The sequence below is a fragment of the Larus michahellis genome, chromosome 8, assembly GCF_964199755.1.
Source record: "Larus michahellis chromosome 8, bLarMic1.1, whole genome shotgun sequence".
NCBI classification, from domain to species: Eukaryota; Metazoa; Chordata; class Aves; order Charadriiformes; family Laridae; genus Larus; species Larus michahellis.
In genome coordinates, this window is record NC_133903.1 from 39949980 (window position 1) to 39972131 (window position 22152).

General features: G+C 40.0%; 1 protein-coding gene across 3 annotated transcripts in view; it reads right to left on the reverse strand.

Moving 5' to 3' along the window:
* The window catches only part of PKN2 (protein kinase N2), a 57516-nt gene extending 52453 nt beyond the window's left edge, over positions 1 to 5063 (reverse strand). The window contains exons 1-2 of one of the 3 annotated variants that reach the window (XM_074599192.1): positions 4987 to 5057; positions 4669 to 4839 (exon numbers count right to left, since the gene is read on the reverse strand). In XM_074599192.1, coding sequence (XP_074455293.1) covers positions 4669 to 4716 — 48 coding nt within the window. In that variant the 5' untranslated portion in view covers positions 4717 to 4839; positions 4987 to 5057. Of the gene's footprint in view, positions 1 to 4668 lie in introns of all 3 variants that reach the window. The other 2 variants (XM_074599190.1, XM_074599191.1) reach the window with 2 other exon arrangements.
* Between the last annotated feature and the right edge of the window lie 17089 nt (positions 5064 to 22152).

Consider the following 22152-nt stretch of genomic DNA (forward strand, 5'->3'; position numbering starts at 1 on the left):
AGGCAGTCTTACTGCTGAGTGTTCAGCCTAATTACAATGTCTGTTCAAAACAGATTAATTAGGTTACTTGTACCTTTTTAAGGTGTCCTTGGGCACTTGACCACAGCTAATAATAAATACCCAGTATTTTTATCTCTAAAAAAGCAAGCATCATTACCTCTATTCTAAAGATGAGGAAACTGAGACATGAGTAAGCAAAGTCATCTGCCTAATGTCACCTAGCTGAGAGCAGAGCAGCCGGGAATGAAAGGCAGGTCTTCAGAGTCCTGCCTAGTAGTTTAATCCAACGCAGCAACGTACAAGTGCCTAATTTTATATACAAGACATAGCTGTGCAATGTAAGACTCAGCTGTCCAATTTATATCATGCCGACTAATAAAATACTAACAAAATGAGCATTTTTCAATCATATTCATTTTATGAATATTCTTGTCCCAGATATGAAACAGAAAAATGTAACAAACTAAAAACTATACCGGATGTGCCATCGTGTAAGCATAATTTACATATATTTCAGTTGTGGTACCGTTCATCATTACTTAAAAAAAAAAAGAAGTTACCAATGGCCGTTAAGCACAATTCTGCCATGAAATTTATTCTTCAAGTACAGCATCTTAGCAAATTAGATGACTAGGGATTCCATTCAAACAAAACATCAATTAAAAAATCCCTTTATTCTTACCAATACAGAAATAATGCCCCATCCCTGGAAGTGTTCCAGACCAGGCTGGATGGGGCTTTGAGCAACCTTGTCTAGTGGGAGGTGTCCCTGCCCATGGCAGGGGGGTTGGGAACTAGATGATCTTTAAGGTACTTTCCAACTCTAACCATTCTACAATAAAGACATTTTTGCTAATATTTTGTAATTTTAGAAATACGTATTATGTCTGAGTTTGAAAAACGCTTTCCAGGTAGAGCCTTTAACCCTTCCATTTCAAGGAAATGAGGGTCTGTTACATACTTATTTACTTTAGGGCAGAGCACAAATTTTCTATCTTGACCTATCTATTTCATTTAAGCAAATAAACCCAAGTAATATACTGTTTTTTCTCTGGAGTTAAACAGGTATTTTTTTGGAAGAACAATTCTGAGTGAACCAAAAATTTTAAAAATAAATCCTGTAAGATTAACGAGACAAGTCTAAAGTTGAAAACATTTACATTACTGTCTAGAAAAGAAGTGGTAGAGAACACCTAGAAGTACAAAAGCTTCATTTAAATACTTTAAGTAATAATTTCTGTTTCCCCAGCCATATTGATTTACTGTGCTGACATCTATCACCACTACAAAGAAAGCGCACATCTTTGGAAATACACACTACCTCACAAAACCTTTTTTTTTTTAAAAAAAAAGACCTTTTTTCATATAAAACTTAAAAGATTTTATTTCGTGGATGCCTTATTTAGCAGCCTACAGCACCCTAAGTTAAAGATTAATTTTACGAGGAAACAGAGTTGTCACTTCCACCAGGAAGCAAAGAGTTAAAGGCTGTGCAATTAACCTGAAAGCAAGCACTGGGGAGGCTAGTTTACCTGCTGGACAAAGTTCTAAAAGGATGCAAAGCCCAGAGAAGGGACAGCAGAATTTTGGAAGGAAAGGCAACGTCAGCAATACTGGTTCTTACCCAAGCTCCTTCCCCCTCCTAAAAAAGAACCTGTACTGGAGATAAAAGGAGGTAAAAAGGTAAGCTGGCTTTATGTAATCTTTCAATCTTTGGTAACCAGATAATTTTGCTGGTGAAGCTACTAAACAGAACAAACTAAAAAGAGGATTTGTTTACTGCCAAGTTTATTGCATACTGTGCATTTGCTAACTACTGAGGAACCAGTGTTGCATTTTTCACCTTGAACAAAGTTACGTGAAAACTTGCTTAGAAGCAAGATATGCTTTCCACATCCTATTAACCATCTGTGAAATGTTTAAAGGAAGATATAGAAGATTGGAGAAAATATTTTGTAGAAAAAGCAGGACAGAAACATCCAGTGGATATTTGCTAACAGAGGTTTTTAAGAAACTGCTCTACCAGATATGGAGTACTTTTTTAAAATATAAAACTGTCATTGTGAGAAGTGTGGCCTATTTAAGGCCTGTGTAAACCCAGTACACTTTGAAACAAGTACATATACCACATCTATGTTTTACCACTTTCTTCTTAGCAGTTACTTATTTTGCCCTTTTGTTTTTCATATTTTCTCAGAACCCATTTCACATCCTGTTAGTCAGTAGTTGTTGAAGTTTGCCAATCTTTGTATCAGGAGAGTTCAATTGATTCGTGACTACTGATCCACTCTTAATCCAAACCTAAGAGTTAACTACTTATAGCACACTGGAGTACGCAGGGCTCCCATAACCAAGTGCATGCAGAACATATGACACGAATAAGCTATGTACTATATTGATCACTGGACGGCAGGATCAAGTTTGGGATTAACACTGGGTTTAGCTTGTTTTCAGTAGGTTTTCATTAATATTAGCAAAACATCTAAACTACACATCGTTCATGATCTAGATCAACCCAACTACGTGACACCTTCAACCTTTCCTGTAGCCCTGCATTCTACAACTTCCTCATCTTTCTGGGCAAGACTGCAATACGCAAGTAAAAGCCCATTTCACATATAAGCACTTTTTAAGTTAGAGCTCTGTAGATTGAGGAAGTTTCCTCCTGAAGAAACATGAGTGAAATGGCGTATCTCACACTTTACTGTAGTTCCCTTTATTTCGGGAACATGCCACTAAACTTTTATGCACAGATACATGAAGAGTCATTTGTTTTGAAGAATTACCAAGAAAAATTATACTGATGCCTTCATATTTCACTGTTAATACATGCCATTGCAAACAAAACACCGCCTTTACAGTGGTCCTTCCTGATATGGAAGTTCCTCTTAAAAACACCCAAAAGTTAGCGGTTTACAAATCTTAAACCCTACTGGGATTTCCACGTTAACTTTGTAACCTTTCTGTTTTGCCCAAAGAACTGTATTTATTGATACAGAAGTTACCACATACAATGGAAGAGGCAGTGCAACAAAAGGATCTAATCCATCCTGGGGCTTGATTTGTTTGTTTTAAATTACTATCACTGTCAGTCTCATCTTCCCAGAAAAAAAAATTTAAATAAAACCAACCCTCCCCACCCCCAACAACAAAAAGTCCCCCCAAAGAAAAAAATCCATTCATTTCTGTTTAAATTAATCCGAACCCCAACCTCAGTACTTCTATAGAAATTCTGCTCCCATTTAGCTTACCTGTAATGCTACCATAGTACTTATTCACACAGCTCACCACTTCAAACAGGTTTACCAGCTTATATATCACCGTATCAAGTTTGTATTAACATAGCGATTCTTCCTAGACACTTATGAGCCACTGATTAAAGTTCAGCATTTTAGATGGATTCTTAGCCTTCAGCCATCTCATGTGCTACAACACTAAATAGACTGCTACATCTCTGTTGTGCCTTCTTTTCCTTTGTTACACAAGTGAGCACATTGCTAATGTTTAAAGTTACAGGAGAATTTAACAGCATTTAGGAAATAAAATTTCTCCTTTTTAAAGCATGCCTTTCCAATTTCCATTTGAGCACTAAATTCAATGCTTTCCATTTATGGACTTCTTACTTTGGCTAATTGTCCAACTAATAAATTCAGAGACACATTCTTTGTCTGGTAAACCATAACAACTTGCATAGATTTAGCGGTGTATATTTAAAAAATTTTTTTTTTTTAAAAAAGAAGCAAGCTTTCTTCTGGACAAGGAAGTGGAAGAGCTAGCAGGTTGAGCTGACATTTAAAGATAAGGGCGCAAAAGTGAAGCTCCCGAATTGCATCTAACCCTGCCGCTGACAAGCGGAAAAGCAACAGTTGCACAGGCAACCAAAACTGGTCAAACTACAGAGATGGAAACAACCAACTCTTGAGTTTTCAGGACGTTTTACAGTGTTGGGGGGGTTGTTTGGGGTTTGTTTTTTTGTTTGGGCTTTTTTTTTTTTCATAGTGACAAGAACCCTTGCCGTGTGACAAATAACGTTGATCGGACCATTTTCTCCTCTCCACAGTCTCCGAGCTCAAGGCCTACATAAAGGAAGCTGCTCCGACTCCTGCGTGGTGCAAGGCACAGGGGGAAGAGCTTTTCGCTTGACCCTGAGGCGGGCGGTGAGGCGGCCACCGGCAGCCCCTCCGACCGCGGCCCTGCCCGGGGCGGCAGCGGGTGGGGCGGGGGGCAGCGCTACCAGCCACCGCAGCGGCTCCAGCGGGAGCGGACAACCTCCGCGCTGGCGGAAGGCGCTCCCCGAGCGGCGGGGCCGCGGCCGGGGCGGGGGGGCGCGGCCCGGGGCAGGCCCCGCCGGAGGGACGCGGCCGCTGGGCGCGGGGGGAAGGACGGAGCCGAGAGCAGACAAAAGCGGGTCGCGGCCGGCAGCGGGGTGGGGCCGTGACCGGGCGGCGGCGCCTCCGCTCCCGGGGGAGAGCGGCGGGAAGAGGCCTGGGGTGGGCACGGGCTTCCGCCGCCTCTCCGGCCGGGCCGCGGGGTGGGCTGGGCGCCCCGCGCCGAGCGGCGGGCAGGGGGCGGCGGGGCGCGGCGGGGCCGGCGGCAGCTCCATCCTCCCCGCCAAGGAAGGGAGCGGAGCTGGGCTGGGGCGGCGCCCGGAGGGACGCCGCCGCTTACCTGGAGCTCGGTGAAGAGGATCTCCCTCTCGGCCGCGTTGGACGCCATTGCGCTGGGGTTTGAAGTCCGCACCTGGACGCTGCTGCTGCTGCCGCCGCCGCCGGCGGGGAGGGGAGCGAGGGAGGCGGGTCCGGGGCCGGGACTAAGGGCGCATCGGGGGCGGGGGGAGCGCTCCGTGCTCAGGCAGGCAGGGGGACGCGGGAGGGGCCGCCGCCGGCCCCCACTCCTCTCATGGGGGTCGCGCCGGGCGCTGGGGCGCGGTGCGGTGCGGTGCGGTGCCCGCCGGGCGGCGGTGCGCTCCCCCCGCCCTGGCGCAGCGCTGGGCCCTGGCAGCACTCGGCGGCTGCTGCTGCTGCTCCTGAGGCCGCCGCTGATGTCGCACCATTTGGCTGTCACCCTGTCGCAAAAGCCTCGGCTGCTTTGCGGCTCCCCGGCGCACGTGACGGGGGGGTGGGTGTGTGTGGGGAGGAAGAGCGGGCTCACCGCAGGCGGCCGGCAGCCCGCCCCCACCCCCCCGTGGGCAGAGCGGTGCGAGGCGTGGCGCGCGGGCTGGGCGCGGGGCCGTCGCGCGCCTCGGTTCCCTTCAGTTCCCCTCAGCGCCCCCCTCGGTTCCCTCAGCTCTCGCCCCCGCTCCCCTCAGCCCCCTCGGTCCCCTCGCCGCCTTCCTCCCGCTTCCCTGATGGCGCTTCCCCCTTCTTGTAAAGCTCCAGCGCTGGGAGTCCCGTCGTTTCCCCCTGTGGTGGTTGGGGAGGGGAGAGGAGGGTGTGTGGCACATCCCTGGTGTCGGGGGTTGCTGGAGTTCGGGCTCCGCCAGGCCCAGGAGACGGGTAAAGCCTTCTGGCCGTATTTTAGCAAAAGCAGCTAGCTCAGGAAGGAGAGGTCTCAAGCACCCGGAGAGAGGGCAGCCACCTGCCGCCCTGGGGATCCGGAGCAGTGGCCCGGGAGGTTGTGGTGAGTGGGGGCTGTAAATGCCATTCTTCTTAGTTTAAAGGGCTAAACATGTGTACGTGGGGTGCTTGGTGAGTTTGGTGGGTGTTGGCACTTCAGTTAGTCTGCAGAGCAATAAGCTTCAAAGCCAGTTTGAGTGCCTGGAAGGAAACGGTTTCTCTTCCCTCTTGGCAGCATGTGACACTAGCATTTATTCTCCATTTCCTGCCTGTGTCGGTTGGTTTTTTTCACCTGTCTATAAACACGTACTATCTGTTGGCTAGTCTATACACACGTGCATTCTCATTCCACCTTAGTATTGGATGTTACGTTGAGCTAATTGAACTCATGCAAAACTCTGCATGGAAGCAATTAAAATTGTTTTTTATCTGTGCAGTTTGTGTCAAGCTCATATAGCTGAAACATTTTTTGATAGATTCATCTTCATTCAAGCATTAGCATTTATTCTCTTTATGCTACTGCATCTCTATGACTACAGGCCAACAAGTTAAGTTTTGGAGGTTTGGGTATTTTGTGTTTGGGTTTTTTTTGTTTGGTTGGTTTTGGGGTTTGTTTTGGTTTGTTTGTTTTTGTTTTTTGTTTTTTGTTTTTTTTTAGGAAAAATGGAATGGGAGAAGTAAACATTAAATTACCACTACTATTCATAGCAAATTTGAAACACTTTAAGTGTTCTTATACTTCCATTGTTGAGCACCAAACAAACCAGACAATCTGAAGTACTGTCTATGATGCAGTACAAAAGAAGTTTATGGACAAATTCACGCAGTTAATTTCACATAAAAGAAATATTAAGATAGTTCTACAGTAACAATGCACATCTTTACAGAAATTTTTGAGGTATACACGTTCTGGGGTGAAAGTAAATTCTTCAAATGCCGTGATTTTATTTTTTTTTAACCTACTGTGCAATTTTAAACTACCTGAAGAATGTTAACTTTGGAGGTCATGTAGGTCACTTTTCTGAGTCTGGGCATCAGGTAAACATCTTTGTGGTATCAAGAGCCGCAAGGTACGTAAGTCATACCTTAGATAGTTATAAAGAATGAGAATTTCAGAAATCATTCATATGACTCAATTGTGAAAAAGGCTGTATGAGGGAATCCTAGTTATTCCTCACCAGACTTCTTGGCTCAATTTTTCCCATAGCCAAAGTTTCATATTATCCAGCAAAATTTGTGCTAGCACAGCTTTGCATCAGTTGTATGAAGTAGTCTGAGTTTAGCAGTCACATGTCAAAAGGCATGAATTGGCTTTACTTGTGGAGCATGGGACATGTGGAAGAAGGTGAGGGCAGGAGGGCACAGACAAACATTTATAGAATAATTTCCCATTTTGAGCATGATAGAATGATGCCAAACTGTATTTAAAATTCATTTGAACTGTTTTTGAGAAAGATATTTAAGGGTGCATAGAAGTAATCAGAAATGGCTGGATTACTGTGGCTTAGTGACTTTGTATACTTGTCAGCATGTACGTGGTCCATTACTGCGGCTCATCTACTAGCCTCCTCCCATCGCAAAGGAGGAGTCATCAATGTGCTAGCATGTATATTTTACAAGGTGTGGTCTGAGGGAAACACAGATTGTGCCCCAAAGAAAATTCATAGATGTATGAGTGGGCGTCAACAAAGTTAGCAAAGCTTTGAGATTCTAAAACAGGCAGCTGACTTTAGTTCATGCTTAACCTAGCCTGCCCATTGAGTGTAGCCTAAAACATGTTGTTATCCCTGTCAAGGCAGGGCCTATAAGCTTTTTCGTATTCCCGATGTTATTTACACAACTTGGAAGGACAAAGTCCTAGATTCTTTGATAGAAGTGCAGTGGTACAGGAATCAAAAGACGAACAGGTTTGAAAAAACAACATTATCTTAGCTAGATCTCTGATACTTAACCATTCTTCCTCTAGAGTCCACAAAAGCACAGTGCTGCACAACCGTAGCTCTACGTTTAAGTACTGTGACAGTGAATTACTGAGCAAGAGAGAACATTCTGAGTGAGTCCCAAAATAGAAGGCAGTTAAGTACGTAAGTCCAAGAATTTAGTATTATATGGAATCCTGAGTTCAGCCCGTGCCTTAAAATATCTGAATGCTATTTCTTCAGCCATTGCTCTGTTAGCTCATTCCCTACACTCAATTATCATGTTAGAAAAACAAACTGAATGAAAGGAATGTCAATACCATTGGCTAATGCCTTTAATTATTTCATTTCTTCAGGTTGTGTTATTCAAGTCTTTTTCCCAAAGACCTGGAAAACTAAATAGCTGAGACGTACAGTGTTCCAGGTGGTGCAAAGCACAACTTGTGAACCCTTGAGCATAGTGGAGAGCTCTTTAGAAAATATCCAGGATACTGTAAGCAAAATCTAGGGTATTTTTTAGACTAGGTCTAACTAGTCCTATGTATCATCTAAGGGAGAGCTTGCCTTTGCTTGGTGATGCATGTAGAAATGAGGATTGAGGACATGTGAGGAACACCGGACAGGTGTTAATTATTATATTCCTATACTTACTACTCAAAAGACTCTACCAAGAAAAATTAAGTTTTTATTTAAGCTTCTGGTTAATCTTGCCTGTTTAATTTAGTGGTGTATTTTAGAGGGATAACCACATAGAGACATGCTTGGGTATGGGCTAAATGAAATTCTCAGGAAGGAAGAAATTAGATACCTTTCTACATGCACTGTTAGTAGGTGAGTGGGGGCTGAACAATAGTAGGCCAGTCCATCACGTTTTTAGGCACAGAACAAGGTCTAGGAATTAGTGACCTTTTTGGTGGGGTGGGGTAAAGATTAGTTAATTTTGCAAGTAATATTGCGATTTGTGAAAGGAAATCCTCTCTCCCTCCTCCCCCCCTAATATTCATGGTTCTAGTCTACTTTAGGATAGCATTTTCTTTAATTTCTTTTGCTTTGGAATAAAGACGAGTATGTAAAAGAAATGTAGTCCCCAAATTAGTTTAAAAAAAAAAAAAAGGCAAAACCCCACAACAGATTTCTAATAATATAGCCATTTGTTCTCCCTGACTTCTAGACGTGGCAGTGTTACTCTTGTGTTCCCATAGTTGTCCTTCTAGGTTGGATCCTCTGAAAACCTTATGAAAGCCTGGAGCAATCGGGCACAGGAAAAATGAGATGAGAGAATGTGTGCGTCTTTGCCGTCTTTGTTTGTTTACTTCAGCCTGGAGATGTTCAAAAATAGTATATTAATGAAGACTAGTACTTTTCATCTTCTTGTTTTGCTTCTCAAGTCATTGTGGGAATAGGAGAAAGTTTTGTTTTAAAGAACTTCAAATAATAGGTCTTGCAATAGATTTAGAGAGAAATGTAACTAGATCAGGTTAAACTATGCAATAAAAAAGAAATTAATATAATAATCTTTTTTTTTTTTTTAGACCAGCAACTTGCTGGTGTTTATTAAAGAAAATGCCAACAGGGAGAAAAAATAATTCAAGGGTGTGGATAATTTTAATGTGTTTAGCTTGAGAATGTTGTTTCCTTTCTTGAAAACTCACTACTTCTGTAGTATTTCTTAGAAGTTAATTACCTGCCTTTCACTCAGATTTCTTAAAGGGAATTCCATGTAAGAAAAGGCTCCTGAGAGAAGGCATGAGAGCTCTCAGAGGTGCCTACTGATGTGCCACTGACAGTGAAGAGGACAAGATGATGACATGTTATAAGCAGAAAACTAAAATGAATATGTAAGTTTATTTAGCTCTTGTGGTGCTTGCAAATTTTGCATATTCTTAAACTATTCCTTTATTACTCTTTTAATTACAAAGCTATCTTACAACTTTTGAGTGGATTACTGTGATATAATCATAACCATGCTAGCAGTTGTTGCACACTTTCTAGTTAAAATTTGTCTTCTGTGTTTACATAGTATTACCCAGGGCTAGATGTAGGCATTATTATCACTGAGCCAAGTAGGCAGAGGCTATGAGTGCTGGAGTGCAACAAACTTGTTTTATTAATTCTGGACCCTGTGAAAGCTTGCAGGCAGTGAGAAACGAATGCTTCAGGGGAAGGAGGTTTATTCCCGTTATTACCTCCTGTTCTTCTTTTCCCTCCTTCTGTTACGAGGGAAAAATCTGCCTTATTCCAGTTAATGTCACTGGAACTCTGTGGAGAGGAAGTGCCCTACCTGTGCAGAACCACCTGTAAGATCAGACCTCATTTCTTTAAAGGAGATCAACTTGGATTATTTGAAGTAATAGCAAAATGCTTTATGCCTTTACATTAAGGCTATGATCCTACAAGTGGATCAACATGATGGATCTTTACACCTATGCTAAGTCCTGGTGATTCTAATTAAACTTGATTATAGGATCAAGCTTAACATACTCGGTGTTGTTTCTGCAATGAGCTCTGCACAGATGGGCTCTTGTGCTTTCATTGAATCCACTGAAGTGCATTCCAGGTGCGGTGAATTCAAGGGCCTGGTGCAGCATTGGTAACATCTAGGCCTTATTTTCTAAGAACACAGACAAGAGATCAGTACAAGCAAGGTAACTATACTGTTGGATAATTTCTGGTCTCATTGCTTTATTTCTGTCAGTTGCAGGCACATTAGTTCAAATGATGGCTGATCTAAAGTACCTTAGTTCATTACAAAAACAAGGCAAGATGCATTCAAGAGTGATTCAAGATATGTTATCCTGTTAGGAGAAGACTGACTTTCTGAAGAAATGTAGGTGTCTGTGACTTAAAGTTGCTATGAATAGACATTAGAAAATCAGGGCTTTGGAGATAATTGAAGGATTTTCACATGCAGCTTTAGGGTGTGCAGCTTTCCATGATTATAGGAAAATCGAATTCCTAAAAAAGGCTTTGCAAATACAAAACAAACAGTTTGAGAGCCACAACATAGCTGAAGTCCTAGCCTGCATTTGGAGGAAGGGGAAATGTATGGCAAAGGATGAGTCAGACACGGTCATCCCCTGGGAAATCTCTTCTAAGTCAGAGATCTGTGCTTGAAAGGCTGCTGCAGGGTTGTCTCTGTTGTGTGCTTCTAAGGTGGGATTTGAGCTGCCTTTGGAAAGTCTGTTGCTGCCAGCAATACCAGACTGCAGATTTGCTTGCAGCTCCCACAGGGTGTGCAAAAGGCAGGAGGTTGTGTCTGTTCTCCTCTGCATCATGGTACAGACAGACTGGTCTCACCCTGCATTGTGGAAGTTCATGTGTGTGACTGGTGAACTTTTGGTTGTCCCCAACCAATTTTAATTTGCTGTTTTGAAATCTACAGCAAAGACTGACAGAAACAGGAACTAAGTCCTTTGCCTGAAAACATGTACAGCTGCAGTGCCACGTCTGGTGATGTAGCGCCCATTCATCAAAGTTTTCTTTAGCTCTAATACGTTTCTGGACATTTTAAACAACTATGCCAAATGATCCTGAAACAGACTTCATCAGACTCTCAGTCTTAGATGGTAATGATTTTTGGTCATGATTAACGTGATGGCTTTTTTTCTCTCCATGTCTTTATCTCCTCTCAGAGACAGTAGCCTGCCTGTGTAACTCTGTCAGGGATTGAAGTCCTAAGTAGTTATTAACTTGTACTTAGTATGCAATGTCTCCAAATTAAAAGGGCAGATCTATCTTCATCTAATGAACACTTAAAACAAGAGAGTTACCAGGCAGGTTTATAGCTAGCTCTAATTGCATTCTCCTTGCTCTGCTGGGACTGACATCCCCAGGAGAGAGGAGAGCTTAAGAACTTTCAGAGAAAATGACAATTGAGTCAAACAATATCAAGAGAGACATTAAAAAAATGTTAATGCTGATACCAAATATGTTACTGCTTCCCCTTCTGTCTTCCTTCTCTTTACTCCCTGTCTTCTCCTGCTCCTTATTCTTTTATTCTCATGCTATGGCAAGCAAACTTGCTCTCATGTAATTTAGTACAGCTTCGCATTGCTTTGATTCATGTTCTACTGCTTTTGAACCCTGTGGTTCAGAGATGGCTTGTTACAGTGTCTTCTACTTGATATACTGTTGTTTAAGTGTGAGGAAGTAAGAATACTATCTCTTTTTTTTTTTCCTTCTTTTTTTCTTTTTTCCTTTCTTTTTTCTTTCTGATTCCCCCCCTGCTTTGAGTTGGATGGTTATAATAGGGGTGAGCAGGGAAGTTAATCACACACATTCTGTTTGGGATACCTTTTAAACTATCTGTAACTGAAACTGGCTCATGTTGCCTGAAAATGCACACAATGTAGAAAGAGATGAAATTTCTATACTGTAGAGCAGTTGCAAAGATAATTGTGGAGTGGCTCCTCTGACTGAAAAGTGAAATGATTAGCTATCTGAAAGAGCAACAACAATTAAATTCTTGTGCTTCTCTTAATTTGCTTAGACACATAGATGCCAGTGGATTATATTTTTAATAGTGTAGTGCATTTTCTTGTAAAAATTTATTCTTATGGTTTAGCCTGTTCTTATGTTACAGAGCAAACACTGGATATCTAAAGGACTAAGCTGAATCAATTTGGGTTATGTAGCTTCGAAGTACCTTGAAATGCATTCGCTGAAATCCCACACTGTCAGCGTGGCCTTGAATTTGGACCATTTACTATAATCATGTAATGAAATATTCTAATAGAAATTTAAAGCACTTTCAAGTTGGTGTGCTGCCTAGCAGGTAGTTTGCAATTAGTGGACTTTTTTTCTTCTTTGTAAGAAAAATGAGGCTAGAAGCTACTGAAGAACATGTGGAAAAATGTTTTGGAGCCTTGATCTGTTTTCTGTATCTATGCTGTCAAGGAGCAGTCAGCCAGAGGCAAACACTGAGGTGGAGGTAATGGAGGAGAGGGCTGAAGTGTACTGCATCGATATTTGAAACGTGATAACCTGGATTTTCTTTACATTCGTTTAACTCATTGCTTGCTGCAATGTTGACATGTCAGCTTTAATGAAGGCAGCTTTTACACAAGTGTTAGAAATGTCTCTAACTGATGGAATCCCTTATTCAGTGTGCTCTCGTTCTTTCCCTCTTGACTGGTTCCTTGCTTTCTTCTGTCTGTTCCCTACACGTACCACACGCTCCACACACACGCTCCATTACTGGAAGTAGTGCAGTGATGGAGCAAAGCGTGAAAATAAAGTGTAATAACCTAAAAATAAAATAATAAGGTTTACCCTTCTCCTGTCCTATATTCTTTCTCTGCATCCTGAGATCCACCTAGTAGGCCAATCTTGAATTGCAACGTCCTTAAAGACTATTTGATTGAGGTAGGAGAGCTTAGTTTAATTGGATCTGATCTGAATGTGGTCATAATAATGATGGGGACATATCAATGATATGTTCTCAGTATCTTTGGAACCATGGCCAAATTCTATAGGGCTGAAGTACATAATCACCATTAGAGTTGCCTAAGCAGCCTAGTGTTTATTCTTTTATTAATCATGATAGATAGTAGTAACAATTATTAGAAGAAAACACTGCATCTAGACATTAAAAGCATGCATTTTCACTGTGGACCTAAGCACAACAGTAAATCCAGTTGTTATTTACACCTGCTATGCAGGTAGAAGTTGATTTAACGTTGGAAAAGTGAAATAATAGGCAGGGTAGTAAAATTGTATACTGTATTATGAGGCATGCAGACTTTAGATACAGCAGCCAGTGTATTATAACTTGTTTTCATAACATTTAGATTATCAAATCATGCTTCAAAAATATGAATATTTCATAAGCATAATGCATCAGAAGTAATTTAAAAGAAAAAGGTGAAGCTGAGGTCGTTTGGGGGTTGCCATTCGCAGGCTGTCCTTAGCTCTGTTTATTGCTTACCCTTTTCCCAGCAAATCCAGTATTTAAGAAGGATTGTAAGACCCATGTAATCATTGAGGATTTACTTCCTTTAGTGCCTCAGAGCTGCATTCAGCAACAACACTGTTTTATTTGTTTTTTAAGCATACATCTCACCTTTATAAGGTACAGGTGGATGTTACCAGGAAGTTTTTTAGATAACTTCAAGCAACAATTTATAGTTGTTATTAACATCTGAAATTTAGGTAGACATATATTCAATTTTTGGTTTTGCATTGACAGAAGGCACTGTAGTTTTACAGGGATCTTAGATACAACTGATGTAAATTGGGACACTGGCTAATGAGGTCGAGTCTTTTCCACATGTGCCAGTACAAAATCTTCTTAATTCTCAGTTTTGTTATTAAAATATAGAAGAATTTTAAATATATAATAGCTAGGCTAAGGTTCAGGGTAGACTTAAGGCTTCTAGTTTGGAATAATCTTTGCTGGCAAAAAGTTCTGGTGTCTGTCGTGAATAGAGAGCATAATACTCTGATAAACTGCTTAATATTTCTTAATGCTTAGTGTTTCTGAAAATTATGTGGCATAGATTAGTGGATAAATGAAATTAATAATTTAACTGAGGTGCTTTAGAATTGTAGTTTACTTCACACTCTTTCCAGTCTTTGCTGTAATACAGGTAAAATATGGAAACATTTGTGTTTATTCATATGCAACTTTCTTCTTACTTGCATAATCTGCAAGGACTTGTATTTCTAAGTGTCCTTAGCACAAAAAAAAAAAAAATAATAAATTTGGTAACGGGAAAAGTGTATTAGTGAAAGATCTGAAACTTCAAGAGGATTTTCTTTATAAATGGAAATTTTAATATTAAATTGCTCCATCTAGTGGCAAACTGCTAAACCTGATAATTTTCCTTTAGTGATTATTATCCTTTAGTAATTATTATTCCTCTTAAGAATTTAAGACTGAATTCTTCTTCTTTTCCGTGGGAAGTCCTCTGCCAAGGGAACTCCACGTGTGAAAAGGTACAAACCTTGATTTTCCTTCCAGGTAGTTCCGAGGATTTTTACGGTTTACTTCAATGGAAGCTAGGTTTATATGTGTCTAAGTGTCTGAACTGCTTTTGAGAACTTGGTGTCAGTGCCTTAATACCTTTGGATTGAGTTCTCATTGGGGCTGGGAGAGAAAATGGGGATGCTGGATTGCATAAATTATTAATATAATGAAGATGAAGTCTCTGATTCTTTGGCAAAGAGTTAAAATGCACAAGTGAATCATGTAATAAGTACAGCATACTGAGATGCATCTTATGTTCTAATGTGAGATAAATTTCTCGTGTACGTTGTTTCATTCAAACATTGGTTGATATTGATACCATTAATTGGTATTGATACTGTAATTTTCATAACAATGAACTAATCTAATGTTTTGTCAACGTCAATATATTTTGCAAGCAATTGGAATTCTTATGCCGATCAAGGCAAAAACCCCTGCGTTTCCCAGTCATAGGAAAACAGTGAGAAAATTCAAAAGGAAAAAGTTCAGGAAAGGTTTAATCCAGGCATCTCTGTTGCTTTCTTCCTTTGTGCACCTTGAAAAGACACATTCTCACACAAAAGAAGGGAGCTCTTGAGGAGACTTGCATGTTTCCCTCTGCCCGCTGCTGTGATCCCTTGTGCAGCTGCCTTTAAAGGGAACTCATGTGCTTAAGAATGCAAGCTCATAGAACAATGAATCAGTTTCGGGGTGGTTGCGTGCTATTGTTTTTCTCTTTCTGAATGGAGCCTAAAACTGCACAGCCAGCAGCTGAAGCCCTGTAGAGAAACAAAAATATTTAAAAATGAAAAGCAAGGAAAAGAACCAAAATAGTTTAAAACAAAATTTTAAGTATTACATTAAAAAAAAAAAAAAGGCTGTTCATGAGAATGTAACAGCTGCACTGGACTTGCTGACTCCCTGTCCTTTACTTTTGTCATTCATTTTTCAGTTTCGGTTAATCTGCTACATAAGTAATTTATACACCTTTAATTTCCTCGTAGATTAATTTTCACTTTTCAGTCCATGTCTGAATATTCCTTTTATATTAAGAAACTGCGCTGTAACACTAGAAGAGTTGTACTTTATTCCAAGACTGTTGTTGTTGTTATTCACTTGAATAATGGAACATGAACCTTGTAGTGAACTTTTTCAGACTTCCTCTCCCCAATTAGGTTGGTCACTTAAAATTGCAGATCACTGTTCTATCTTCCTTTCCCAAGCAAATGAACTCATTAAATATCACAATTGCATAACTTCTCTACATGCTAACTAAAGTTTCCTTGCAGCAAGCATTTTAGCCTCAGTGGTTATACTTTTGGCTGAACTTGCAGTGTTTGAAATACAAGGTAACACGTCCTGATAATAGTACATGAACAAATAATTAACACTGCTATGAATTGGAATGGTACTTTTCATCTTCTGTGGATCTTACATAGCTTAGGCCTTCTCAGGGAATAAAGCCACTTAGGTGTACCCCATCTCTGTTTTTTTTTTCTACTGCCTGATGGATTTGGGGTTATTCTTTCTGGAGGCTGTAGTTCCTGCAGATAATCTTTATCAGTGTTGCTGTGGTTGAGTTACTTCCTCAGTACTGGCATCTACAGTAGTACTGACAGAAAACTGAACAAAAACCTTGGTCTTTGTACCTCATTCTGTTGGACTGGGGAAGCTGAGAGGTATCAGTGACTTCTTTTTTTTTTTTTTTTTTTTTTTTTTTTTTTTTTAAACTGGTGAATTTCAACGTTCAGTGCAGCGGAGTGGCTACTAAAGAATTTGCAAAAGTGAGAAAAGAGTGCTGCTTGAATAATTACATTGTTTGAGATACTTTGGAATACACATCCCAATGACAGTTTAGTCAGAGTAGTGTCTTTCATCCAGTTTGTTACTTGAAATTATGTGATCCCTTTACACGAATTTCATAAGTATTGCTAATTCAGGTATGTATCCTGTCTATTGAAAAATCATTTGACATTCATAATTGCATGTTTTAATATTCTTGAACAAAGTTTTCACCTGGAATTGAGGCTAATTTAGAAGTACTCATCTTCTCTTACAACTAGTTGGAAACAAATTAATGCCTGTTGTAATTTTGAGAGGGTTCTTGCTTTGGCAATTGGTCTGTATTTACTTTGAAAGAAGGTTTTTTTATAGTACTATCTAGCCATAGATTACTCCATTTTATCTACATCACATTTTAAAAAGTACCTATCTTTAATCTGTTGCCAAGATTCAATTGGCAAGTTTTTGTCTTGGAATGCTACAAGCATAGATCTAGAGGGAATTGCTAGGCAATGTTAGACAGTAGTAGTAAAAAGCTTATGGTTCATCTAACCAATGCCAGTTTTCTCAGTCTGACACACATTTCTTGCTAGGAAAAAATGATGATTATCTGGTTTTGGTCATATTTGTTGTATGGTAAGGTATCTTCTTGGAGGTGGCCAAGGACAACTTAGCTTTTTCCTGTTGGTGAAGTCATCAGCTGTGAGGGATGTTTTTTTAATTATTTAGATTTACAACTTTTTAAGTGTATACTATGGTACTGAACACTCCAGGGCTTTGAGATTGCTTTATCTTAAAACAGTAGAAAATTCCTTTGAATAAATGAAAAATAGGTATATGGAATCTTTGTACTCTTTCTTGTTTCCTGGGGCAGATACATTGTGAGAGTATGCCTTACAATGACTTGTACTGGTGTGATTCTGCTCTGCCTTAGAGTTGCTTTGTTATGCTTTTCTACTGACTTTGATCTTGAAAAATGTCTAAACCATTGTATTCCTCACACCATCCAAAATGCCTAATTTTTGTGATGAAACGTGTTTGTTTCAAGCCTGAGCCAAACAACAACAGTCTCAGGAAACAGTATCTCAAAGTGCACATTGAGGGAGAGGACATTTAATGTATGCTCTTCTGTTTTTGAAAACTTACTCATCAGAATCTTGCTGTGACCCACATGCAGTGTAAATAAATATCTGGTATTGACCGCTGCTTTATTCTTCATCCTCACTCCTATAATGTTTCCTTGGTTTCTAGCAGAAAATGTCTTTTTAAAAATGTTATGGGTGTATATGAAGTGGGGGGCTTTATATCAGTGGGGGGCATTTATCATAAATCATTATATGATTTATCGTATCACAGAGAGTGCCTGTCTGCTGATCCATGGACATCTGAGCCTTTTCTCTGAACAGCTGTCATAGGACAGTTCATGACTTGCAGAGCTTTATTCTGGACTTGAAGAGCTTGAGATTTATCCCAGATTTCTAAAGGGTTTGGTCTCATGCACCTTCTTAATGAGACCAAGGCCGTGAAGTTTTGATGCTATTAATCTGTTCTTTTGCATTTTGGATTTTAAATTGTTTACCATATCAGGTTGCTTATTTCATAAGCTTAATGCCAGATTGTGTGACTTGGGCAAATAACTGTGATTCTCACTACTTCATTAGAAAGTGATTCTAGATCTCCTAACATGGATAACCTCCGAGGGTTTTCTTTTTGGTTCGTAATAAAATCTAATGTTAGTGATAATTCAACCCTTTTTCATCAGAGAGATGCTATCTCCTCAAAAGAAACAAATGCAAACATTTTTGGGATATTTTTTGTTTTGTTTTCTGTGTGTTCTTACCATAGATGCATTTTTCTAGTTCAGACAGGTTTAACCCCCTCCCAAACCTTCTTTCGTACGTTTCTCATTGAGTATGATATTCCAGCTGCTGTGGTGTTTCCACAGCTGGCCTCCTCTAAGGTAATGGAAAATGACTGATTTTCAGGTCCACCTCTAATCAGAAATAATCAATGTCCCTTTCACCGGTGTGTACTGTGAACAAAGAAAACCAGTATGTAACTTCTTGTCTTATACATATGTACATAATCTGAAATGATTTCCATTTCATCTTTCCTGGGACTGCAGAACGTATCATGGACTCTTTTACAGATTTACTGCTACCAAAGCAGAAGTCCACATTGAAAGGCATATTTCCAGTCCAGCAAGCTCTCCATGTCTGCATTCATGTTTCCATGAAATTATGAATCAAAGCTTTAGAAGCAGAACATCTGAATCAGAATAAAACATTCTTATTCTGGAATAGGTGGAATCACATGGTATTACCTTAACATACCTATGAATCCACATATGCAAGTCCTGAATTTCTCTGCTTCGTCATTTAAAAAAAAAAACCAAAAAACAAAATAACGCAAAAAACCAACCCCAAACACCAATAAAAAGGACTGCTCAAGTACAGAGCAGAAAAGTGGCACTGTACTTGGCTTTTGCCAAGACTTCTCACACTTCCTGTGTTTATTGCTAATATGAGCTTCCCACTGTTTCATTAAACAGGCTGTTCGTGGCATCCTATTTTCTTTAGCAGATTTCTATCACAGCAGTTATTGTCAGACTTGACAGACTGGCAGCTGGAGATATGAACCAGGCATAGTAGGAAAAAATTCAGATGTTTAAGGGCTCTTATCTCTTTCAATTCCTTCTCTCTCTCTTTTTTTTTTTTTTTGATTCTCTAAACTGCATTTTGTCCTTTTATTCTCCCAAAGTAGACATGTGGGCTTTAAGTCTTCCTTTTTCTCCTGTGAGTAGGAGGTGGGTTACCGTATGCAAGCTGATTTGGAATAGAAGAGAACAGGGGGCTGCACTAGAAGTAGCATATTTCAGTCTACTTTCCAGGTTTAGCATTAGATTTGCATGTTAGAGTGTAGAACTGGACATCGTGGATGGCTCCTTGTGGAGTATAAAGATGTGTTTGGGTACTAGTATGCATGGGGGAATTAAGTTTCATAGGAGATGTAGCAATGTTTGGGTGTTTTTTATTTTTTTTTTTGAAACTTCTGCTTGTTAGTGGAAGTCTGAATTTACTTTTTTCTGTGGAAGCTCTTTCAAAGAGGAAATTTGTGAGCTAAGCGTGCACTAAGCATGAAGATCATGGAAGTGTATCTGGTTTGGAGAAGTGTTGTCTGGAAGCATTAACATCTGAAGTAAGTCAGTGAAGAGAATACACTGTAGGAAGTATCCAAATCTCTGGAAAAATGTGCTGTCCAAGTTGTATGAAAATAATTTACTGTTTATGTTGTAACAAGTATGTGTGTGTTCTAGAGGTGGGGAGAAGATGGTGCTTAAAAAAAGAAAGGTTTTTCATCAACCTTGTCAGATGAAGCTCCAATGGAAAGAAAGGATGTGTTTCTGAAACATGCAGCTCCTATTTTATAACACTTTTCTGGAAAAAGTCTGTATAATGGTGCCCATAACATGCAAGAGATGGGATTTAACCTCTGATTAAAGGCCCAAAAAAAGCCTTTGTGGGAACTGAGGCAGAGAAATATGTATAGATACAGCTGTATGTATCACTATGTCTTGTGCAAACCAAAGTTAAAAGTCAGGAACTAATGGATTTGAACACTTTAGGAGTCTGGAAGGCTGATGCATATGGATCATATGATCTTGTAGCTGTTAACAGGTAACAGACTTGTGATACATTACAAAAATGTACCAAAAGGCAGTGCAGCAGTCCAGCAAGGTTAAAGGAAATGCATCTAACTTACTGAGAAATAGAAACAACACCTGTGGCTTTCTAGCAGTGAGATTGTTTCCTAAAGCTGATGGATATGATTGATATCCATCTTTCATAGCAAAGGAAAGATGGATACATCTTGTTTAACATCGTTTGAAATTTTTCTCCTCTAAAGTTACATCATGTTTATTTGCCTTAAGACAGTATTCACTTACTTCTGCACATATTCTCCTGCAAATAGGTCTGCGTCATGAATTTCATGTGAAACATCACATTTATTCAGTCTGCTGGTTTTAGGTCTATTAGGAATGCTTTCGAGTTACAGACCTAATTCTGTGGCTCACGCACATCATTGTCACTGTGTAACTTCCTGTTCTCAGATGGTTACATCTTATGACCGTTTTCTTCTCTTCCATACAAGAGGTGACTTGATATCGCTTCAAAGCATTTACTTTACTCTGTATGGCAATTATGAAAGAACATCTGGGTCATGGTGCTCAGATAGCAGTACCACTCCTATGAGGATATGGAAAATTGTGGCCTCTGAGGTCTCTGAAAACAGATATATCATGCTTTTCTAACTTATTAAAAACTTGAAGACTTGGCAAAATGAATGGGAATTAGTTTGCCAAAAAGAAATTTGGGAAGGCTGAGAGGGGGAGCTAGGAAAATCACTGGCAGGTCTGTTAAACTTTGGTTCTAAGAAACTGAAGAACGGCTCTCTTTATTACTTGTGTTAAGTCTCTGTGGTCACTTGGAGAAGAACAATGTGATAAATAACAATCCAAGTGGATCAGTTCAGTCAGTCATATCATCTTGCTTGGCTTCACTCTTTGATTGGATAGCTAATTACGTATTAAAGGGGATGTAGTAGAGATTGCATATTTCTGTAACTTCTGTTTCTTTTAATTCAGAAAGTGCAGTAGGGAATCTCTGCTTTTCAGAAGTCTTTGACAGCCAGGTGCAGGCAAAGTAGACTGAACTGCAGCACACAAATGGTGACTGTGGTCTTGCCAGTGCATAATCCCCTATATGAATTGCCAGAATCCCGTATATGAATTGAGTAAATCTAGTTTATCGGACTGAGTATACACAGATTAGATGAACAGCATATGTATAGCAATTCTAATGCTGGTTTTTGAGGCCTACCCCTATGTACATATGCTTTAAAGGTGGTACTATCATATAGCATTCTTGTGTGATTGGTCAATTATTTGGTTATTTTATCCATTAAGTCTTCTTTTAAGGTAGGGATGGAGAAAAACAAACTTTTCTGTTTGTTCTGAGGTTCCCAGATATCTAAAGGCTGTAGAACATTGTAAGCCAAAGCATAGAACCCCATAAAAAAGAACTTCAATCATAATGCATCTTTTGATGCTTAGCATTAGTGAATTACTCTCCCACAGAAAGTCAATTTTGCCCTAGGAAATAGACTGACTGCTTATCAGCTGCAGAAAGTTCAGGAGCAGCTCGTTGGCATCATACAAGTAAAAGCAGAATCTGGTTTGTATTTCTAGGAAGTCCGTTTGTAGAAGACAACTGAAATAACGGGAGTGGTGGCTTTCTGGTGTTCCACCTTGTGGACAGAGATTAAGAAGATAACAGTTTTCTCCTTATAGTGAGTTCTCTGAAGGCAACTAATTTAAATTCAAAAATGCCAAACGTTTTTGGAAACAGTTAGAAACTTTTCCCTGAGCATGTTAATAACTCTCCAAATGAAGGAATAATATTCCCATCTCTGCAGGGCAGTCCGCCTCATCTAGGGTTTTTTTAACCATTGTTGTGAAGATGCGTGTGCCCAAAATACCATCTGCTGTGTATTTTTCATACCTTTCTGTTCTTAACAGGAGGTCTGAGACCGCAATCCTTCTTCTTGTGTTGATTTGGTGTCATTTTTGTAAGTGGCACAAACTTCCTTAATCAATTCAGTAAAGCAGAAAGGTGGATGGGACCTGCTTTCCAAAACTATTTCCAGAGATAGTGGAAAGCACTCAGTGGAGCCTTTCGTTAATTTAAACTATTGACTTGGCAGTCTTGGCCACTGTCTTCCCCCATAGGATGGAGAATACAAGCTTTTTCACTCCTGCTTTAGCCACACGTTGTGTCACTGATGACTGAATGGGCAAGGATAAAGGAGGTGGCTGAATTACTGTCCTCATCTCATCTTCTTTTTAACTATTGAGATTTCAGAAATGGCGCCAATTAGAATAAATTGTAAC